Raw genomic sequence first — 20,885 nt, 5'->3', positions numbered from 1 at the left:
CACTGTCTGTGGTATAAAAATAAAAAAAAAAGCCCTGGCTGTGCAGGCTAGTTAAAGAAAAAAAAAAAAAAAAAAAAAAAAATCCGAACCTGTACAGGCTAGTGAAAAAAAAAAAAAAAAAAAAAACTACACGATAGTGAAAGTACCTCTGCCTCTCAACAATTTTGTCCATATCCTTACAATCAAATCTCCCTTCTCCATTTCTCTCCATTTTTGAACTATTCAAAAATTACTCCGCCTCCTGCCGCCGAGACCAATCAGATGGCAAGGCATCTACGCATGTGCAGACAACAACGGGAAACTCCGTCAAGGCATCTTTCACGGTAGGTCATTCAAAGGCTTTTCACATTTATTGTGATATATGTTTTAGTTTATTGCTTGGACATGCTGACTTTACAGGTTTTTCATTTCTTTACATTGTTTTCGTCTATCATGTTCCGTATGACTCAAGCTAGAGAAACACCTTCAGACAGTTTACTCACAGAGTGTTTTCCAATGGCCGGTATAACAGTGTGTGATGCTGATCGATGATGACACAAACTATTTGTGATATCGGGGAAAAAACTACAACCAGAACACTTTTACACAACGTATCGTGTTTAGATCAATTTGAAGTGTTAGTCACGGTTTATACATTTACCGTCGCATTTCTGCCTTCTGGGCTGTGCCGGTCGCGGAAAACTCCCGCAAATCTCCCCAATTATCCTCGTCAAGATAAAACACAATGAAAACATTTAGATTAATTATCGGTGGACAAGGTTAGGGTAAATGGTGCTACCGGCAGTAGTTCAGGCCATAAAGACTGACTACTCGCACTAGTTCAGTCCCGTAGGACTGACTACTCGCAGTAGCGCAGTCGATAGAGACTCGGTTTGGGAACTAGATGGTCGCAGGTTCGAGTCCCAGTATGGACGAACTTTGTCAAGTGGGTTCACTTAAGCAGGGCGCACCGCATAAAAATCTACTCGGGTTGCGCTGGTTGTGGCAGCATCCTCACTGACATTTCTCCCTAAATTTATGTCCACAGCATGTTTGTGGCATAACACTGTAACAAGGATCGTAATATCCGTGCGGTCACCTATTCCTGAGCTCTGATTTGAAATCCATCGACGGCGGCAGCCATATTGGAAACACACTGTTATACCGGCCATTGGAAAACACTCTGTGAGTAAACTGTCTGAAGGTGTTTCTCTAGCTTGAGTCATACGGAACATGATAGACGAAAACAATGTAAAGAAATGAAAAACCTGTAAAGTCAGCATGTCCAAGCAATAAACTAAAACATATATCACAATAAATGTGAAAAGCCTTTGAATGACCTACCGTGAAAGATGCCTTGACGGAGTTTCCCGTTGTTGTCTGCACATGCGTAGATGCCTTGCCATCTGATTGGTCTCGGCGGCAGGAGGCGGAGTAATTTTTGAATAGTTCAAAAATGGAGAGAAATGGAGAAGGGAGATTTGATTGTAAGGATATGGACAAAATTGTTGAGAGGCAGAGGTACTTTCACTATCGTGTAGTCTTTTTTTTTTTTTTTTTTTTTTCACAAGCCGGTACAGGTTCGGATTTTTTTTTTTTTTTTTTTCTTTAACTAGCCTGCACAGCCAGGGCTTTTTTTTTTTTTTTTTTTTTATACCACAGACAGTGAAATACACAGTCCCGCTGGTTGTGCCCACTGCCTCACAACCAAAAATACAATATGGCCACCTTGATTATAAATCATCGCCTGCAGCTCCCCATTTCTATCACGGTGTTGAATATAAAAAAATTTGGTTATGGACTCAATACACTTATTATGATTCCTCCACAAACACAGAGTACAAGATACATCGAAAAAAAAACCGAGAAATGAGTCAAAACCGGTCAAAACCGAGAAATGCTTCGTGTTTCTATGGAGCTCCGGGAGATGACGTCACATCGTCTACTGTGACTGTTGACTTTCGCACTTTCTGATTGGTCAATCTGACTGGATTGAAATTTGGATTAGCAATCTACATTAAAAGTTAGTTTACTGCCTATGATGTTTGCAGGAATGTAAATGCAATCCTGGCACAACAGCGCCATCTGTTGGCAATACAGCGCAACATCAGCAGGCAGTTAGTTAGACTGTGAGTGTGTGTGCGTGCAGTCAGTTGGACAATAAACGTCGTTACCGAAGCACGTCGTTACCGAAGCACGTCGTTGTGAGCCTCGTGCGTAACATGAAACACACAAACATTACATTAAAAATCCAATCCAAGAGGGTCGACAGGAGCGCTGCTATTTTTCCGAGGAGAAATGAAGTGGACAGACGAACGGCAACAACACAGCTAAGCTAAGCTAAGCTAAGCTAAGCTAAACAAAGAAGCTAGCAGACACGTGGGGATCTACACACGGAGCAGGTATCGCAGGAAACACCGCTGCCCTTCCACCTTTTGACACAGAAACTGAACCTGGCTCTGTCGGACCTCGCTGGACTAAGTATGTGCAAAGGTTTGAGAATTACACCACTGCAATGAACGGAACTGGAGATGCTAGGCTCAAAGCACTGCTATTACACATAGCAGGAGAACGAGTGCATGACCTCTACGGTACTTTAGCAGCAGCGGATGATAAGGATGCAGACGCCAAGCAGAAGTTCGCCGCTTATTTCTCTCCCAAGAAAAATGTTCAATATCAAGTGTACATTGTCAGATAAACAGTTCAAGAACCGGGAGAAAATCTGGACAGCTATCACACCATATTGAGGATGTTATCTAAGAATTGTGAGTTTGCAAATGCTGAAGAAGAAATAAAAACGCAAATCATTCAAAGCTGTGCATCATCAAGACTGCACTGCAGGAAAGCACTGAGAGAGCCTGATTCAAGTCTGCATCAGCTCCTTGACCATGGACGAACACTAGAACTGTCCGAAAGCCGGCAACTGGCATAGAGAGAGGTACAACAGCAACTGTCAACGCAGTGGGTCAAAGGAATGCAAGGAAGTATCCAGATAACAGCAACAGGTCGGAGAAACAACGTCCCGAATAATCGCTGCAGAAACTGTGGAGGTAATTATCCCCATGATAATGAATGCCCTGCCAAAGGCAAACGATGCAGAGCCTGTGGCAGTAGAATCATTTTGCAGAGCAGTGCCGTTCAAAACCCAAAGACACATATATGAGGAGACCACAAAGCAGAGTGAACTGGCAACCAAAGAAAGTTCATAATATAACTGAGACTGCTCCAGATGAGGAGAAAGTGCACGACGCTTATGTTTTTGCAGTAGATGCTAAAGAAACCTCAGAACTGCCATAGATCCACATTAAGCTTAATGGCAACAATATGCTTGTCTTGATAGATTCAGGGGCCACAGCCAACTGTATCAGTGAAGTCAATTTTCAAAAACTGAAGCCCCGCCCACAACTCAGTCCCACTAAAACTAAGATCTTCCCCTTTTAAATCCAAGATTGCATTGCCTGTTAGTGGTGCTTTCAAGTGCAGCGTGGAAAAGGGACAGAAAACATCAACATGCACATTCTTTGTGATTGAAGGCGATGGATTTAAAATTCTCAGCTATGTGACTTCTAAAGCTCTGGGACTCATTAAAATAGTAACCACATTATCAACCATGCCACAGTGTTGCACAGTTTCAGATGAGCTGGTCGCAAGTCATCCGAAGCTGTTCGAAGGAATTGGCAAATTAAAAGACTTTCAAGTTAAGCTTCACATAAACCCTGACGTCAGACCTACATGCCAACCACATCGCAGTGTGCCATTCCATTTCTGCCAGAAGGTTGAGGATGAGCTTCGGAAGCTAGAAGCAGAGGACATCATCGAGGAGGTTACTGGCCCGACTCCTTGGGTCTCGCCTATCGTCGCACCTCCAAAGCCAGAAGACCCCAACAAAGTCAGACTTTGTGTTGACATGAGGCAAGCTAACACAGCCATTGAGAGGGAACGTCACTCCAACCATAGATGACGTGATACATACGTTAAATGGAGCGACTGTGTTTTCCAAACTGGATCTGAGAGCTGGATACCATCAGCTGGAGCTTCATCCAGACAGCAGGTACATAACCACATTCTCCACTCACCTTGGATTAAGACGCTACTAAAGGTTAAGCTTTGGTGTCTCTTCAGCTGCTGAGGTGTTTCAAAATGTCATATGCCAAACACTGCAAGGCCTCCCTGGTGTGAAGGACCTCAGTGATGACATCATTGTTTTTGGTGCCACCCAGACTGAACGTGACAACCACCTCAGAGCATTGTTCCAGAGGCTGGAAGAGAGTGGTCTCACGCTAAATCGTGAAAAGTGATGATTGTGAGACTGGAGATGCGCCCAATACTACATTGACACCAAGATACCCTTCATGTCACAACAGACGTCCCCCCACCTACCTTAAGGATTATACCTAGCTCATGGACCAAAAAAAAAAAAAAAAAAAGAAGAACTGTAAGAGTTAAAAAAATATATGTATGTTGTGAATTGTGGATTGGTTTGGTTAAGTTTTGTAAAGAAAATATTCTCTCATTGCAGAAGCTTTAGTTCACATTTCATATATAGTGTGTTTATACACATAGTTCCAAAGTATATGTTTGGAAATACTGTAATGGTCTGGTTCACTTGCAATAATCTTTGCCAATAGTTACTATGTGTTCAGCGTCCAAAACAAACTACTCACCAGCTGTATCAAGTGTTAATATTGGCAGCAATTATATTTGGTATTATTATTGTCATTATTTTCTTTTGAAAAAAAAAGGGCAATATGATGTTTGCAGGATGTAGTGCAATCCTGGCACAACAGCGCCATCTGTTGGCAATACAGCATAACATCAGAAGGCAGTTAGTTAGACTGTGATGGTGTGTGCATGCAGTCAGTCGGACAATAAACAGCGTTACCGAAGCACGTCGTTGTGAGCCTCATGCATAACATGAAACACACAAACATTACACCGCCGTCCATCCATTCATTCATTCATTCACGCCGTTATTAACAGGTTGTTTATGTTTTGTTATTCATAATACAAATACTGAGCACATATTCTGGCAGGCTATATTCAATAGAGTTTCCCTGCTGTTAAAATCACCTGTGAGCACGAAACTGACTTTCAGTGAGAGAAAAGAGCTTGTTTTTAAGGTTTTGCTGCAAGAGAAAAGACGATTGAATTGAATTGGATGCCTTTATTGTCATCATTACACAATGTGTAACGAGATAAAGAGTGCAAAACATGGATATAACAAATAACAATAGCAATTTTTTCAATGATAATCATGTCGTTACAGTACTCACCAGTAAGATGGCGAACCCAGTGATCTGGCTGGTCAACCCAGACGCCCATGCACATCGTCAGCAGGCCGTTCTGATTTTGACCAAGGAGGACCGTTTATACCGGGAGAAGAAGAAGGTTTTTGGTGTGTCTCTGTCCACTAGGCCAGGAGGAAGAACTGCCCGCTGAATGAGAGCTGGTGTGTTTATTAAACACAGTGGGAGGTTACATGGCTTAGCTCTGCTCACTGAAGTTCTGTGGCAATAATTAATCAGCATTGGTTATACAAGTGTCTGAGGCTTTTTGTGACTTCTTAAGGCTTTCTGTGTTTACTAAATCATCACATTTGAAAACTGTCAATGGGTATGGCCTGGTTAAACATTACAAAGTCCTAATTTCTATAAATCAGATGAACTGTTCAAATGCAAGACTTAAGAATCTTAACCCTCCTGGGCCCAGACTAACTCTGCTTCTTTCAATAATTAACTTCTGAGGGCCGGTCTGTGTGGTTTGTACTCTGTTACCCCCCAGCAGGCTTGTGGTTATTCTGGAAACATCTTCCTCTCTCCTCAGTGCACTCTCTGTGTCTTGGTGGTCAACACTCGTGACGGACGGCTTGTTGATCCAAAGACCAGGACATTTCCCCCTTCTGTGAGGAGACAAGAAGTTCTGTTTGAGTAAATCTGGTTTCCATGAAAAGACAGAGGGGGAGATTTAACAAAGGGCCTGTTTAGACTGGGAGGATGGTGAGGGGATCTCAGACTGGACTTGGTGCTCTCAAGTGGAACTGTGTGGTTGAAGCTGCATCTGTGTTTATGGATCTAAAAACTTGAGACACTCATCAATCTGGATTAAATCTGGATTACTTTGACAGACTATCAAGCTGTGTCTGTTGTTTTAAGGAATTAATGCAGGGGTTCAAACAGTTAGGCTGAGGATTATAAGTATGGACACTTTAACAAAGCACAAAAATCCTTGGATCATTTATGAGACAGAAATACCACACAGCAGATTTTGGTGAGTTTAATTCTGCTTTTAATTATATGTGTGATCATGATAAAATAATACATATTTTATTTTATTTTTTTGCTGTTTTGGACGTTATATCTTCCTTGTACCTTACACAACACAGCTGCTCCTTAGATTCTCTATTTGTATTTATGTCTCTTATGTTTTCTGTGTTCTGCAGCTTCATTCTTTTGATTCAGATAACACGTTTAGCCCACTTTAACATAAACAATCCCTCCATCCAAAGCTCAAACAGCTCTTTCAGATTCAACAGCCTCTTTGCTCCCTCTCCTGCACCTAATGCACTTTATTACTTAATTATTTTACGGTTCCATTAGTGCCCGTTGTTTGTAACAAATGTGTTTAATGTGAAGAAGCACTCATCTGTGTCCTGATGGACCAGGTTGCTGGGCCATGTGACTTATTGTTGCAGTGAGTAGTTACCCTGAGCAACGGGGCCACACAGGAGCAGTGCACAGGATTGTTTAATCACTCCCCCCCAACCTAAATAACACCTCAATGATCTATTCTTTATTTGTAACATGTACAAAGTACACACATTAGAGCTGATGATTTAAGACATATTCCCATGTGTGTTTTAGATCAGTTTGCATCATCAGGGACTTCATAATGTAATGTGAGGCTTTCTTTTGATGGATGGGCAGTGTGTTGTACCAGTGCTGCCACTAGGGGGCGCCGTTTTCCTTCTCTACTTTATTGTAAATGTGTAATGCTTACATCTGTACACATGCACTTATAGTCTATCCGCTCACACCCAGGCTGTAGCTTAAAAACAGAATATACAAATATCTCAGAGATTAAAAGTGGCTCGTGATGGCAGTTTTTCTAGAAACAGTCATGCCTCACTTAAAATTTCAGATGTTACGATACCTTTGTTTTCCTTGTTGACACTAATTTACCTGATTCAGCGTACTGGGCATGTACTGAATACTCCTCTGGTGTTTCTCAAGCAAAACAAAACAAAACAAAAGTATTTCATTATAATAAAAATGCTGTATAGTACTAGTCCTGTGTGAATGTCAGCCCCTGCTGCTGCTGCTGCATGTGACTGCACCTGAGAGCATCAGTGAACCCCACGTTCTCACCCAAAGTTGCTTTCTTTTGTGTTTTACCTAGCGGCAACCTCCAGTCTGAAAGTGCTAAAAACTACAGTTCACCTTTGCCGTGATGGAAATACTTTGAAAGGCTAACCTGTCGCTATCAATGTGGAGTTAGCCTTTTTTAACATGCAGTACACCGATGACAATCATAAATATGCCTGTCATTATCAGTGATTGATGGCATGCAGCCGTTTTACGGTGTGGCATGCCATTGGCCACTTTTCGATCTGGTGGTGTCTCATTTCTTTGTAGGCTAATTTTTTTTTAACAAGAAACAAGTTTCTACGGTATCAGATTCGACCATTAACTGATGTGTGGTGATGTGGTGGCTGACCTGGTATAATACTTTAGGTTTTAACAGAGTACTTTCTGATTCTGGTATGGCTAAAGGAATAACTCCGAAGTGTTTCTTCACAAATTACATTTTTTCTTGTAATGAGAATATTTGCACTCTTTTCTACAGTGATCCAGCCTGTGGAGTCAGCCCTGCAGAGAGGCTGACAACCAAGCACCTGCAACTCCTGAGAAATGCTTTTACCTGTCCAAAAGCTGGAGAACAAGTTCATGAAAATAAGCCAAATGGAGGGAGAGGAGGGAAAAGAGGAGAAAATAAAGAGCAAGGAATGAAGTTAAAGGAGTTTGGAGAAACTATGAGGTCTGTGATGGGTCCAGATATAAAGGACACATGGGTTGAGAGATTTTTCAGTGAGGTAAGGAAAAACTAATTTGTGAAAGCACTGAAAAGAAATCAGAGACCAAAGGAAAGTCTTTTGACTGCTTCATATCCAGGTTGATACCTGCTGTAGCGGAGAGGTGAATTGGCAGCAGTTGTGTTCATACCTGCTGTTGGAGTACACAGAGAGAGAGCGCACCTCCATTCCCATATCAGCTCTCCTGGACACCCAGCCACTAATCAGACACTGCTCCCACAACAAGGTGGGAATACAGTTTCATGTTTTCAATGAGAATAACAAGGTACACTACAATATGAATAAAGCAACTAGGAGTCTGTTGCAACACATCCAATGAGGTTGAATTTACCACAAGAGCTGCATCTGGCTAATGGCAAGTCATAGTTAAAGATGTCGGGTTGGCCAATTGAATTTTAAGGGGGCAAAGGTCACTTCTGGCCTCCTCTCTGGTTACCCTTCTGAGAACAGTCACTTCAGCTTTGTGTCATTTTACTGTTTTTAAATTCTAATGACCTTTTATTAAAGTTAACCTTTTTAGAGCCTAGCGTAACCAACCTAAATACCTGAAAACTGAGCTGAAATGTTTGTAGCAACAGAACAAAGCTGACAACTAAAGAGTTGATTAAACAACTCAGACAAGCAAGCAATGTTACTTTGTTTTTACTTTATGTGTTATAGTCACAGTGTTATGATTGATGTTGTTCGGTCACTTGTGCTGTCACAATTGCCACCTTAAAAAACTTCAACTCGCACAGAACAGAGCTGCCAGATTAGCGCTACATTGCAATATCCGTACCAACGTCTGTGAGATGCACAATCAGTTACATTGGCTGACTGTGGAGGAAAAAATAAAAACAATTATCTTGAACTTCATGCATAACGCAGTCTGGAAAAACACCCCAATCTTCTTTCAAGAAAAGCTGGTGTACATAGGTTTGTGCCACAAGCACACTACAGGTCAAGTGAGTTCAGAGCTCCTGGCCTTACCAAGCCCAAGGACAAATTCCTTGATGCGAACTGTTTTATATATAGGATTTACTGCCTGGAATACACTTCCCATCGCAAAAAGAAAACACAAGGACAAAATCTCTTTTAAAAAAGTCATCCACAGATTTGTTTTAAGCTTGAGATAGACTCAATAATTATCTGCTGTGATCTTCTGACTGTTTCTGTATTCTTTGTATTGTTTTCTATTTCTCTTTTAGATTATTTTTCTCAGGGTTGCTTTGCTTATTTCATGTTCAGCAATATTTTATTATATATTTTAAGATGTAATGAATTGTGATTGTAAGTTACTTTTTTTATTGTTATGTGTGGACCCCAGGAAGACTAGCGACCACGTTGTGGAATCTAATGGGGATTCGAATAAAGACTATTGTCTATTGTTTGCTAATATGTTTAGCCCTATTAGACAGATGTGTGCCTGCTAGCTTGAAGAAGGGTTCTTTTGCTACTTATTTTGCCAAAATTTTGAATTATTTATCTACTTATTGTCACAGAATGAGTTATGTAACCTCAGGATAGTTCTGCTGTTGGTGTAACAAGGTTTATTTTGTAAGTTTGGTCGTGGTTTGGATTTTGTAGGAATACTTGTTGTCTGTGTCTCTTTAAAGCAACATTTGGCTCTACAAAGCTAGTCAAATCTTTGTCATTGCATTATAAATCATACTTGTCTATGAGCATAAGACATACAACACATTTGCTGTAGCCGAATAGAAAGGAATACATTACCTATAGCCATGAAATATGTATGGTCTTGATGCAAATTGCCTGAAAGTAGCTTGAAGCATCTGTGAGGGGTTATACTGAGTGCATGTTTTATCTCTCTGCTCTCAGTTTTTCAACAGTCTTTTCTTTCTTTCTGAAACCCTTTTTTCCTACAGTAACACTTTTATTACTCCATTGACCTTTTTTAATAATTATTCTTAAACTCTTTCCTCCGCAGCGGGAGCCGACAGTTCGTGTGCTTGCCGTTTCTCATCCTCCTCCACTCTGTTATATTAGTGTCAGTAAGGGGGGTCAGGTCACTGTCTGGAACAGCAGCCTACACATCCTCAAAAGTGCAGGGGTGAGTGACATCATCACACTACTTTTACGTCCACACAAATGTACCACACACACACAGACTTTATTTTAAACTTAATTAATCCAGCTTGCGGGAGACCCAACCGAGGAAGTGGCCAATACAAGGAGATTCAAAGGCTGGACTACTGATGCTGTCATCATGGGCAACGTCCAGAAGGTTGCCATAGCAACAGACTGCAGGGACTTGCACTTTTTCGACATCTCTACTGCCAGTGTGTTTGAGGACATCCAGCTGTTTGGTAAAATTGATTGCTCACATTGAACTAAAGAGAGTTTTAACTGAGAGTCAGTCACACTCCAAAGATCTGAATTTAAAGGACACTTTTCTCCTCATTGCTTGAAGGGTTTCGTAGTGTCCCCACGGCTCTTTGTTATTGTCACAATACTCAGGTAGGACCATGTTTCATTTGACTTATTGCTCAAGTGGTAAAATTCACTCTGACAAAAATGATATCATCACTTATCTTTGCTCAGTGTCCAGAGCAAACCTCTCTGCTGCTGGGAGATGAAAGAGGGGGAGTTCACCTCATGCAGTTTCTGAACCCATCTGAGGGCCTTTTTAGGAAACCATCCAAGACCAAGAGTCACCCACAGAGGATCTTTTTCCCAGTGAGCTTGACCTTTATTATCAAAATACTCAGTTTAGTCTCTTGGTCATCCTGTTGAATGTGTCATACAGGCCCTAGTAGTAACAGTGTTTATTTGTTTGTTTATTACGAAGCACTTATTGATATCCACTGTGACAACAGGACCTCCATGAACACAGCGACATGGTCACCTACCGCTACTTCCCAAACATCCACCAGGAACCAATCAACAGAGTGATGTTTGAGCCCAGCACCAACACTATCATGACGTCATCAGAAAGTGACGACACCTCTGTTGTCTTTATTAAGGTGACACTGAAGCAGGAGCCTTATGTTTGGAAAGTTAAGCAGGTAATTGGCTTTTTGGCTCTACAAATAACTGGGTAGCATATCTTGTTCTTTAGGTACTAAACTTCCCCCCATGATTGAGACCAGTGCTTGGTGGTACTGAATATGTTTTCAAGCAGTTGAGGGTTTGCATCAACTCTTTTCACCCTCTAAACAGCAGTACGAGAAAATAAAGATTGAAAATAACCAGAGATTGCAGGGATTGTTGTCATTATCCACATTTGATGTGGCTTGAGGTCAGATTAACACCTTTGGGTCATGTCATTCCGGTCTGGGTGACACTGACCCACTTGGGTGGGTCATGGTTTTGAAAATCCACTGTAATTGCTCTTATATTAGCAGTTACAGGGAAGATATTTATGAAAAGCAATTTTTGTCATCAGGTGGCAGAAGCTGAATTACAAAACATTATTTTTCAGTTATTCACAGTGTTTGGGATAAGTCAATCAAATGCAACTAAACAGTAGTTTAAATGCAGTCCATTACTCAGTGGCGTTTTTAGTTCAGCCACATTTATATCTGCACACTGATTTAAGTAGTTCAAACTGCATCTTGAAAGTGACTTTTTTTCTGTTTTTTCATTTCAAGTGTACTGACTGCCTGTAACAAGCCTGGCAACATTTATTTTCCTTCTGGTTTCCTGTGTGGCAATAAGTTTTGATTAGTGCTTTTTATTAACTAATTTCTAGTTAAAGCATATTACCATTCTGCAAGTTTTATAATGATGGAAACAGAAACCATAGTAGGGTCTTTTTTTTTACTCTGTCTAAAATGAACAGAAGTTAAGATTAACGTTGATGCTGAAACCTGAAACCTTTTGAAAGCCCAATGCCTCCCCCGAACAACAGAAACTGTCCCTATGATCCAAGTCCAGTAAAAGATTTAATCCAAGCACATTATGTCCATGAAGATCCACAGATCACTTCAATTCTACAAAGGCTGTATATTCTTGCTCAAGTTGTCTGCAATCCATCTTACCATTTAAGTGCAGGGTTTAGACTCTTCCCCCTCATTGAAACAAATTGACTGTGGGATTGCTGTTGAACTTGGTAAACCCAGTTTGCCTTCAGTGCAAGTTAGGCAGTGGCACACTGATGCCATATAATGGCAAAAAGCTTTCCCAAATCTCTCCTCTCATTGGCGGCATTAAAAGAGACAGTTTTCAAATGAACATCCATGTTAAAAGTTGATTAAAAAGCTTAAACTTGATGGTGTCACCCACTTATTTCTGAAGATGCTTGTCAAACCAAAGCAGGTGGTGGTCGTAATATTGGAATTATTGACTCCAACTACCTTCCAACTACTCTAGAAACTGGAAAAGAGGTAGAGGTGGCCTCCTGGGACACAGCTATGTCCCCACCTGTCAGTCAAATCCGCCTCAACCCTCTTTGAGCCTAATTATGCATAACTCCTAGCCTTAAACATTAAAATGAGATGCGTTATGAAAAATGAATAGACCCCATAGTCTGAATGAATAAAGATATGAGCTATACTATGATTATTCTGCTTCTACTGTAGCGCATTCAATATAAACCCTCATGCTGCCTCCTTGGCATTTGGAGCCAGCCTCTAGTGGACACTTAAGGAACTGCAGTTTCTACACTTCAGCATTAGCTTAATTTTCAGCACCAGAGGGTGCTGTTTGTCTCATGTATGACCTGTGAAATGGAGGTTCTTTACGTTTCCAAGAAATTGATTGCAGTCTGTCATTAGTTTCAACTTGTATTACATGATCATCATCAGTTAGAATTAGTTTTACACAGTAGTTTGAAATACATTTCTGAAAAGCTTGAGTCAGCCACATTAGAGTTAGCCACAGTCCTGTGGTTCAACTTCTTCCAGTATGAAATCATTTGTAGGTTGCTTTTAGAGTAGCTCCCTCCATACTGGATTTATCCCCGCCAGTTTTATCAAATGGAACAAGTAAGGCACAAGTCACTTTTCTCTAACGACTCCCCCAAATCACTCAGTGTCTTCTGTCTGTGGAGAAAAGAAGTAATGCTTTTGCACAAAACATTATTAAAGTGGGTGGTTAAGCTTCCTGTTATTCACAAGGGTTTTTATGAAGAAGAACACTAATTTTATACTCCAGTTAACTGTCTGGAAGTTTTAATAACGACCCCACCCTGAGAAGTTCCCCAGTGGAACTTTATTTATATGACTACCTTTTCTTGCACATTTCTGTCCACACAAAGCAAATATTCTGTATGCCAACTTTGTCTTCTTGTTTCAGGGAGCCAAATGTTTTGACTACAGTGAATCTCTGCAGCTGATGGTGACAGGAGGGAGTGACCGAGCAGTCCGGCTGTGGACACGATTTGTGACCTCAAGTCCTGTGGCTACACTGTGGGGTCACAGAAACGCTGTGTTAGACGTCACTATCTATGAACCAGTGGAGCAGATTTTCAGCTACTCAAGAGATGCTGTGAGTCACAAACAAAGGATTTAAATGATAATAACCATAATAGTAATAATAACAAATATTGTCTTATACAGTATCTTTCAAACAAGAGATGGCAGTTCAAATTTGCAAATCCAAATGAGCATTAGTCAAAACAGTGTAAATAAAAAATCTGAAACCAAGCAATTGAAGCTGATGTCAGGAACTTTTGGTTTGTGTTGATTTTGGCGCCCCTTGTGGAGAAAATGGTACATCTGCTCTCTCTTTGCTGATCCTGTCTGATAAGTCCTTGCTGATAAATCACTTCATCTGACACCTGTAAGTAGGTCTAGTGTTTGCAAAGCTGATAAATTGGTGTTTGTTTTTTATTCAGGAGTTGAGGGTTTGGGACATTTCCAGCCACCAGTGTCTGAAAATATGCCGCCTGCAGTTCCCCTGTCTACAGCCAGGTCGAATCCCGGAGCATGGCAACTTCCCCTTCCTTCTTCTGCACCCTCCTCCTCCTCAGCAGACACAGCCTTATTTAATCGTTGCATGCAAAGATCATCTTGCACTGCTTCATCTGTCCGACACAAGAAGAGGAGCAGGCGGCTGGTTGACAAATGAAGGAGGACAACCTGGACAGGGTAGTCAAAGTGGTTCTGCCCTCTCCTGTGCACTGTATAACCCCACTCTGAGACAGGTGGTGAGTGGATATGTTGACTCATCTGTGTGCGTGTGGGATGTAGAGACAGGGAGGAAGAGGCTGCAGATCATAAATGCACATGGAGAGGAAGAACTCACCTGTATGACACTAGACTTCTCACACAGAAGGCTAATCACAGGGGCCCGCAATGGAACAATAAAGGTTCAATATTTGTCCAAAAATACTTTGAATTCAATATAGGTGTTGTTTTAAACATTGGTACACATATTTACTTATTTGAAAGAGTTATTAACAGGTAGAGTCTTTTCATCGGCAGGTGTGGAACTTACTTAACGGCCTAAACTTGCACAAGCTGCAGCCTGTCAGTGAGTCTGATGTCACTGGGTTGACCTGTCTTAATGAGAACCAGCTGCTGGCTGTCGGGTGGAGCCAGCGGATCGTTCAGTACAACATGTCGGCCGCCAAGGTAAAATAAAAAGTGATCTCTAATGATGGTCTACAACTCATCCAGGTTCTGTTTTTGCACTTTTTAATTACTTTGAGTCTCATCTGTAACTTGGAAAAAATGGTGTTTGATTATATTCCGAATGTTTTTTGCTTTACACTGGTTAAGTGGTAATATAAAGTGAACGGCTGGCTATGCAAGTCGGAATCCAGACAGGGTGAGCACGACCATGACAGGGAAACTATCCTTTTTGCCACATTGTCAACAGGCAATGTTACCTCTTTTAATCGATATGACCTGTGATCAGGTATTCGGTGACGTCACTTTTGCTGTTAAGAATGTAACTACTGTTATGTGTTTTTTTACTTCACCCTCCTGTTATGTTCGCTTTCCCCAGGAACAGAAATAATGTTCCTGGGTCAATTTGACCTGGGGCATATTTAATTATCCAAAAGTGTCAGAAACCCAAAAAATTCCAATAAACATTATTTTAATCTCATTATTACCTCCACTAGTAACCATTTAAATCAATATTTAGTGCATTGATGTTCTTTAATCCTCACAGATCAAAGTTCAATGAGGATAACTCGTTTTTTCTGAAAATTCATGTTAAAACTTTTTTTTATTGTACATTGGAAAGACCTAAATATAAATACAGTAGTTTTACATGACAGAGATTTTTGTTTATTTTATTTTACATTATGAATTTATTTTATTTTATTAATTTCTTTTCAGATTTTTGAACTTTAAAATGGGTCCATTTGACCCGCAACATGACAGGAGGGTTAATATATTCTACTAAAAGGTGACCCTGCATTCTGACTTATGGTGGGAAGAACGCTGGGTGAGATGTTTTCAGTCAGAAAACACTATTTTCACATTTACAAGAACCGAAAACTCCACAAAGTGGCTTTAAGATGTTTACAGTTTCTTCCCTCTGCTGGTGGTGAAGCTTTCAGTGGAGTGTCTGCCCCCTGGTGGCTGGCTGCAGTATAGGTCAAAAAATCTGGAGCAGTCAAACTTTAAAAAATAAATACACGTGGTACGAATGTTTCTCACATCCGTATGCTGTGGTGATATGTAGTTAGTATTTGACTGTTTTGTGTTCAAAGCCTCTTTTTCCTGAAAAGTTTCTTTTTCGTTAGTTATTAGAGTTTAAAAAACGGGGTTTTACTTCCGGGTTTCCTTTGATTCACAGCCGCCGTAGAGGGAAACTTCAAAGGACACACAGCGACTTATGACGCTACGCTGTAGGGCGGAGCTTATTACAAAGGCTTCACAGGCTCTGGCTGCACAATGGCTGCGCCCAGGAGCGTGATTTTTTTGGCTTCAGAACCGTACAACGGGAAGAGGCGGAGCAACGCTTTCCATTTTTATTTACAGTCTATGGTTGCAACACGCTCAGGTGAACACAATAATAGAAGGAGTTCATCATCATAAAAAATGACTCGACCGTGCCTCTAGTGGTCAAAACCACCACAGGGCACCCTGCATATATTACTTGAAGTAAAATAGAGAAGGTTGAGGGAGGTTTTAAAGAACAACACACAAACAACAAGCAGAACTTTGAGGAATTCATACATTTTGAGCCTCAGGGTAAAGAAAAAGTGATTTATTTAAAAAAGTTAAAGAATGGTTGTGCAGTCAGCTGAAGTATCAGCAGAGGTCATTACTGCTTGGACATGAAGGCTCCATCCTCTTAAAGAGAAAATCACAGCATTAAATACATCACAAAGCTTTTCACTGACAGGTGATTCTGGGAAGTGTCGCACTCACATTCACTAATGACCCAATAGCTTGAATACATCAAGACGCACACGTCAACAGGCTTACTCTTCACACTTTGTCTGGTGCACAAGCTCTTCCCCAGATGTTGAATGCTGGATGATGAGTCTCAAACAAACAGTTGTCCCCATAGTGACTAATCTGGTGGAGGCTTAAAACTCAGAGTTTTTCTTAAGAATGCAGACAACAGTTTGAGCTTAAGATGACTTTATACTGTAAAATATCCCACAAAAAATCAGTAAGTCTGACTTCTTATGTCTTTGTAATGCATGCAGAAAAATGCCTGGAACTTTTCAGAGCATAAAAAAGATTCAGTACAACAACCTACACATTTATACGCGCTGACCCTCAGGTCTGAAGAAATAAAGATGAAGTATTTAGAGCCAGAATAAACAGCAGTATAGAGTGCAAAGTGAAACCAAAGTCTGGGTGTGCAGACGTACATATTTTCACACCTCAAATTCTTGTGTTACATTTTACCTCCGAACCTTAAAACACCGTCTGCTCTGCGGTTGCATTCATCCCCGGAGGGCTACAGTCGAAACATTCAGCGTTCATGCTTCTCCAGCACATTTCAGTCATCTTTCTACACACTCATGATGTTTCTCATTTTAAAGCCCCCCTGTGTAAGCAGAGCCAGGCTTTTAAGAAAACATTTGCAGGCAAAAAATGAGTAAAAGATATCAGCCAGTGACGTAAAATCACATTCAGATCAAAGATGGCCGAGTAATGTATTTCTCTGACGTCTTTGCAAAGATCTGACCACAACACTGTAGCCTTGAGGTGTAAACAAAATCCACAAACAGAGCAGGAAATAGAGCAGCTTCCCACCAGGCAACAAAAAAGAATTACATGCACTTTTACATCATTTGTAAACTGTCACAAGATGGGAGTTCATGTGCAAGAATTTCACATTTTCAGGTTAAAAGAGGAGCCTGACAACATTATTTCTCAAACTTTTTCTGTTGTAGTACTAATCCGGGTAAATGTGTGCTAAATACCACAGAAAACATAGAACAAGCTGCACAGATGATGTGTATTTATTAATTTGGTGTTTCTTCTGTACATATATAGGATCTGCATGTGAGAGCAGACATGTCGTGGAAGTCCAGCAGTGTCCACAAGTCAGACATCCTCACTATGTGTCAATGCTCCACTCTGGGGGTTGTCGCTACAGCGAGCTATGATGGAGAGATCATCATCTGGAGGCTGGAGACACAAGGACCGGCGTTTCATCTGCAGAGGTCGACACAGAGAGGGTGAGAAAACACTGCAGCGGTGTCTGTGTTAAACACTGTAATTATTATACCATTTATATATTGACTCGGTTTAAATACAGCAAAGATTGTCTCCTCACTTGGAGCATTTCTTGTGTGACCATAGACACAACTTTTTCCCCTTTCTTTTCTAATTTATCTTTCTTTACCATCCAGAATATCTTTACAGTGTACAAATATGTTAAACTTGCTCTATCTTGCTGAATAACAGCTTAAAAATCCTACGTATGCATCGATCTAGCGTCAGTATCACCAAGGTGTCACAAGGTGAGCTTCAAGTTTCAGGGAGCATTTTTATTTTAACTTTTTAAACATTTTGTAAGTATTGCTGATATTTCTGTGTTTTTGACTGCAGCTGTTGGACATCTATTTAAGCAAAGTATCTAATACTTCAGATATTAATGAGTAAAGGGTATTGTGGGGACATCATATCTTCAAGAAAATCAGCATGATAATAGCAAAATAAAATAATTAATAAAGTTGCTTAAAGTCAAGGCTTGACTTAACCTCTGTCTTTTTGATGTTTTTTTTTTACTCTAAAATTTTACTGTAGGATATTTTTACGTTGTAATCGCCTGCTGATAATTTTCCCTGTGTGTGTTTGCATCCAGAGCGCTGCCTCCTGTGGACTGCCTCTTGTTCCTGCAGCACCGAGCTGAAAGCAGAAAGCAGAGAAACAGAGGTGTGCTGGTGTCCTCTCAGGCTGGCTGTCTCTGTTTTTGGAGTGTCACTGAAGAGACGCACTCTTATGGTGAGAGCGATGAAGAGACCGTTATCAAAAAGAACTGCATTCAAAAGCTAAAAAATATGAACTAATAATAAAAAATCCACTGGTTGAATGGGATGGAGGCACTGAACAGTACGAGTGTTTTTACAAGCAGCTGTCATTTTTCATAATCCTCCCCTTTAAGATGGATTTACAGACAGACGCAGCAGTGACAGTCAGGCTGAACTGTCGACTTGGCCTCCAGCCTCTACCATTCCTGGCAGCCCACAACTATGTCTCTTTCCAGATCCCATCTGTGTTTAGTGGTGAGGGATTCATGCCCTGTGACCGCTGCATATGTGTACTAGCATGCACGGGTGAACAAGTGAGCAACATGCATTTGTGTGTGTGTGTGTGTGTGTGTGTGTGTGTGTGTGTGTGTGTGTGTGTGTGTGTGTGTGTGTGTGTGTGTGTGTGTGTGTGTGTGTGTGTGTGTAAGTCTGTTTCCAGCATGTATCCAGGCATTTATCTAGCAGAGAGGAATTTGAGAGTGTGTCATAAAAGGACGAGGTGCGACATAAGACAAAAAGGCAGCAGTTTGTCTCAGAAGCACAGTTGTAATTTCAGTCGAGACCATATTATTTTTTTAAATGGAACCAAACTAGTTGTATTTGATTGCATGCAGCTTTGATAAAAAAACTGCATAATAAAGATATTAAAAACCAAAAGGAAAAGGCAACAACTGTTAAAGCTCCTGTGCGGAGAATTTAGCTTGCTATGAAAATAGATTAAAATTAATATTGATGTCTCCCCAGGATTAACAAAAGCAAGCAATCACCCTAAGGGCCTGTGTCCATTAATGCCATTTTTGGGCTGGCAGCACCCACAACCTCAATTTTAGAGCGCTTCTAACTGGTGATTACAGTTGCTAGGCTACAAACGTCCTGCAATTCCATTAGCCATGACAGTTCAGTCTGTTTTACCATGCTCTGTATGAAAATAGAAAATAATTGCTAGAAATTGTGTTGTAGTATTAGCAGCAGCTCTAGACCTGGAAATGATACCCTCAAAAAATGATGCTGTTGATCATACTGACAAGGTTAATATTGGATGCCCCGCCCCTTCTTGTTTTTGATTGGTGTTTGAAGGAGAAGTGATATTGACATGTGCGGCATTGTTCCAAAAATTTAACTTTTTTCAACTGAGAACACTGCAAGTGCAGAAACAAAAACAGCTGGCATCATGGGTATTGTTGTGTTTAGTACACTGAGCTCTGAAATGCTGAACTGCATTGGTCTTGTATATAAAATTGACGCTTCCAACACAAAAAAGCGGCATCTAATGGATACATGCCCTAAAGCTTGATTGCTTCTGAGCGACCTACAACAGATGCAGTAGTTTAGGTGTCAGAGGTTGCAGAAACAACCTTTATTTTTGCTTTGAATCTCAATTAGTAATACCTTTGACTGTTGAGAGCAAAAATGACTTTTATTGTAAGAAAGCACTATTGACATTGAAACAAGACAAAATCAAATGAGCTGTCTGTTCATGGGGGGGGCACAAAAATCATCACATACCAAAAGTTTATCATAAGAGCTTTAAAATAAAAATCAATATGAATCTCACTGTTGTTTTTTAAGTGATTTTAAACATCAATTTGATTTCTTTTCCTTCTTTCCAGGCCAGTTTTTTGCTTCTGAGCAACCAGCAGAGCGTGTGCTTTGCCTGAGTTCAAATCAGCCTAAAAACACCATCCTGGTCTGTGGAGATAAAACAGGCCAGCTTCAGATTTGGGACATCTCCAACTTTGGATTGGAGATCCAAAACAAGGTGAAAATGCATCTTAGTGCCTGATTTAATGTAAGCAGATACAATAAAAATAAGCTTTTACTGATAAAATATGTGTTTTTAAACAGGTCATTTGTGAGCATCCTCCTCTGCTGCAGTGTTGGAGAGCTCACAGAGGAGCCTTAGTAAGTGTGGAAGTCCTCAAATTGGCTGACAGGTTGTTCATCCTCACTGCTTCTGCTGATGGCTCTGCTGGACTGTGGACTGCGGATGGGGATCGACTGGGTTTATTTGGGCAGGGATTGAAGTGGAACATCTTACAGCCAGCTACTTACAAGAGGTGAGGATCATGGTAACTGGTGTATGTCAAATTATCGGAAAGAGGAGGCTGAGAATAAGAAAAATCTGAGCAAATTCTAATATAGATGAGCTTCTCCTCGTTGAAAAAAACAGATTTCCCTCTTCGGAATTAGAAGATTGATTCTCTGCGTCACTCAGTGTTCTGCCAGCTCTTTCATAATTGGTCATAAACGCGAAAACTGAGTGCACTCATGCCATCTGTGGAGCATATTAGATTATACAGTCCAAATTTGACGTGTGTAAACATGGCAGCTTTTTAGGATTATATCATTCATTTCAGCCAACACATAGTAGAGCGTACGGGACACGTCCAAACAAGTTATGATGTCAGCACTGAGCCCTGAGTGCTTTGTGCCAAATCTAATATAGAGGACTACGTCATGGTTGAGTGCGTCCTCCAAAACAAA

General features: G+C 40.7%; 1 protein-coding gene across 2 annotated transcripts; it reads left to right on the top strand.

Annotated features, from left to right (window-relative positions):
- Window positions 1-5,858: 5,858 nt before the first annotated feature.
- On the top strand, window positions 5,859-20,462 carry LOC117829783 (WD repeat-containing protein 49). Of its 2 annotated transcripts, none has more exons than XR_004634695.1 (15): window positions 5,859-6,246; window positions 7,822-8,068; window positions 8,148-8,294; window positions 9,996-10,118; window positions 10,203-10,374; window positions 10,479-10,525; window positions 10,610-10,744; window positions 10,885-11,073; window positions 13,304-13,495; window positions 13,845-14,318; window positions 14,434-14,583; window positions 17,422-17,606; window positions 18,236-18,375; window positions 18,536-18,715; window positions 20,012-20,125. XR_004634695.1 is itself a non-coding variant. In XM_034707455.1 (15 exons), the coding sequence occupies exons 1-15, from the start codon at window positions 6,176-6,178 to the stop codon at window positions 20,460-20,462; spliced, it is 2,637 nt and encodes an 878-aa protein (XP_034563346.1). In that variant the 5' UTR covers window positions 5,876-6,175. The 2 variants fall into 2 exon arrangements, 1 of the variants encoding a protein (XP_034563346.1); XM_034707455.1 differs by lacking the exon at window positions 18,536-18,715 and adding an exon at window positions 20,247-20,462 and having other exon boundaries at window positions 5,876-6,246; window positions 20,012-20,160.
- The last annotated feature ends 423 nt before the right edge of the window (window positions 20,463-20,885 follow it).

The sequence above is a fragment of the Notolabrus celidotus genome, chromosome 18, assembly GCF_009762535.1.
Source record: "Notolabrus celidotus isolate fNotCel1 chromosome 18, fNotCel1.pri, whole genome shotgun sequence".
Taxonomy (NCBI): Eukaryota; Metazoa; Chordata; class Actinopteri; order Labriformes; family Labridae; genus Notolabrus; species Notolabrus celidotus.
The sequence above is the reverse complement of the archived record's forward strand: the minus strand, read 5'-3'. Positions and strand labels throughout refer to the sequence as shown.

Coding starts and splice junctions, on each gene's coding strand:
- LOC117829783 (XM_034707455.1), top strand. CDS start 6,176: ATGGACACTTTAACAAAGCACAAAAATCCTTGGATCATTTATGAGACA. Junction 10,119..10,202: donor ACATCCTCAAAAGTGCAGGG/GTGAGTGACATC, acceptor TAATTAATCCAG/CTTGCGGGAGACCCAACCGA. Junction 14,584..17,421: donor ACAACATGTCGGCCGCCAAG/GTAAAATAAAAA, acceptor GTACATATATAG/GATCTGCATGTGAGAGCAGA.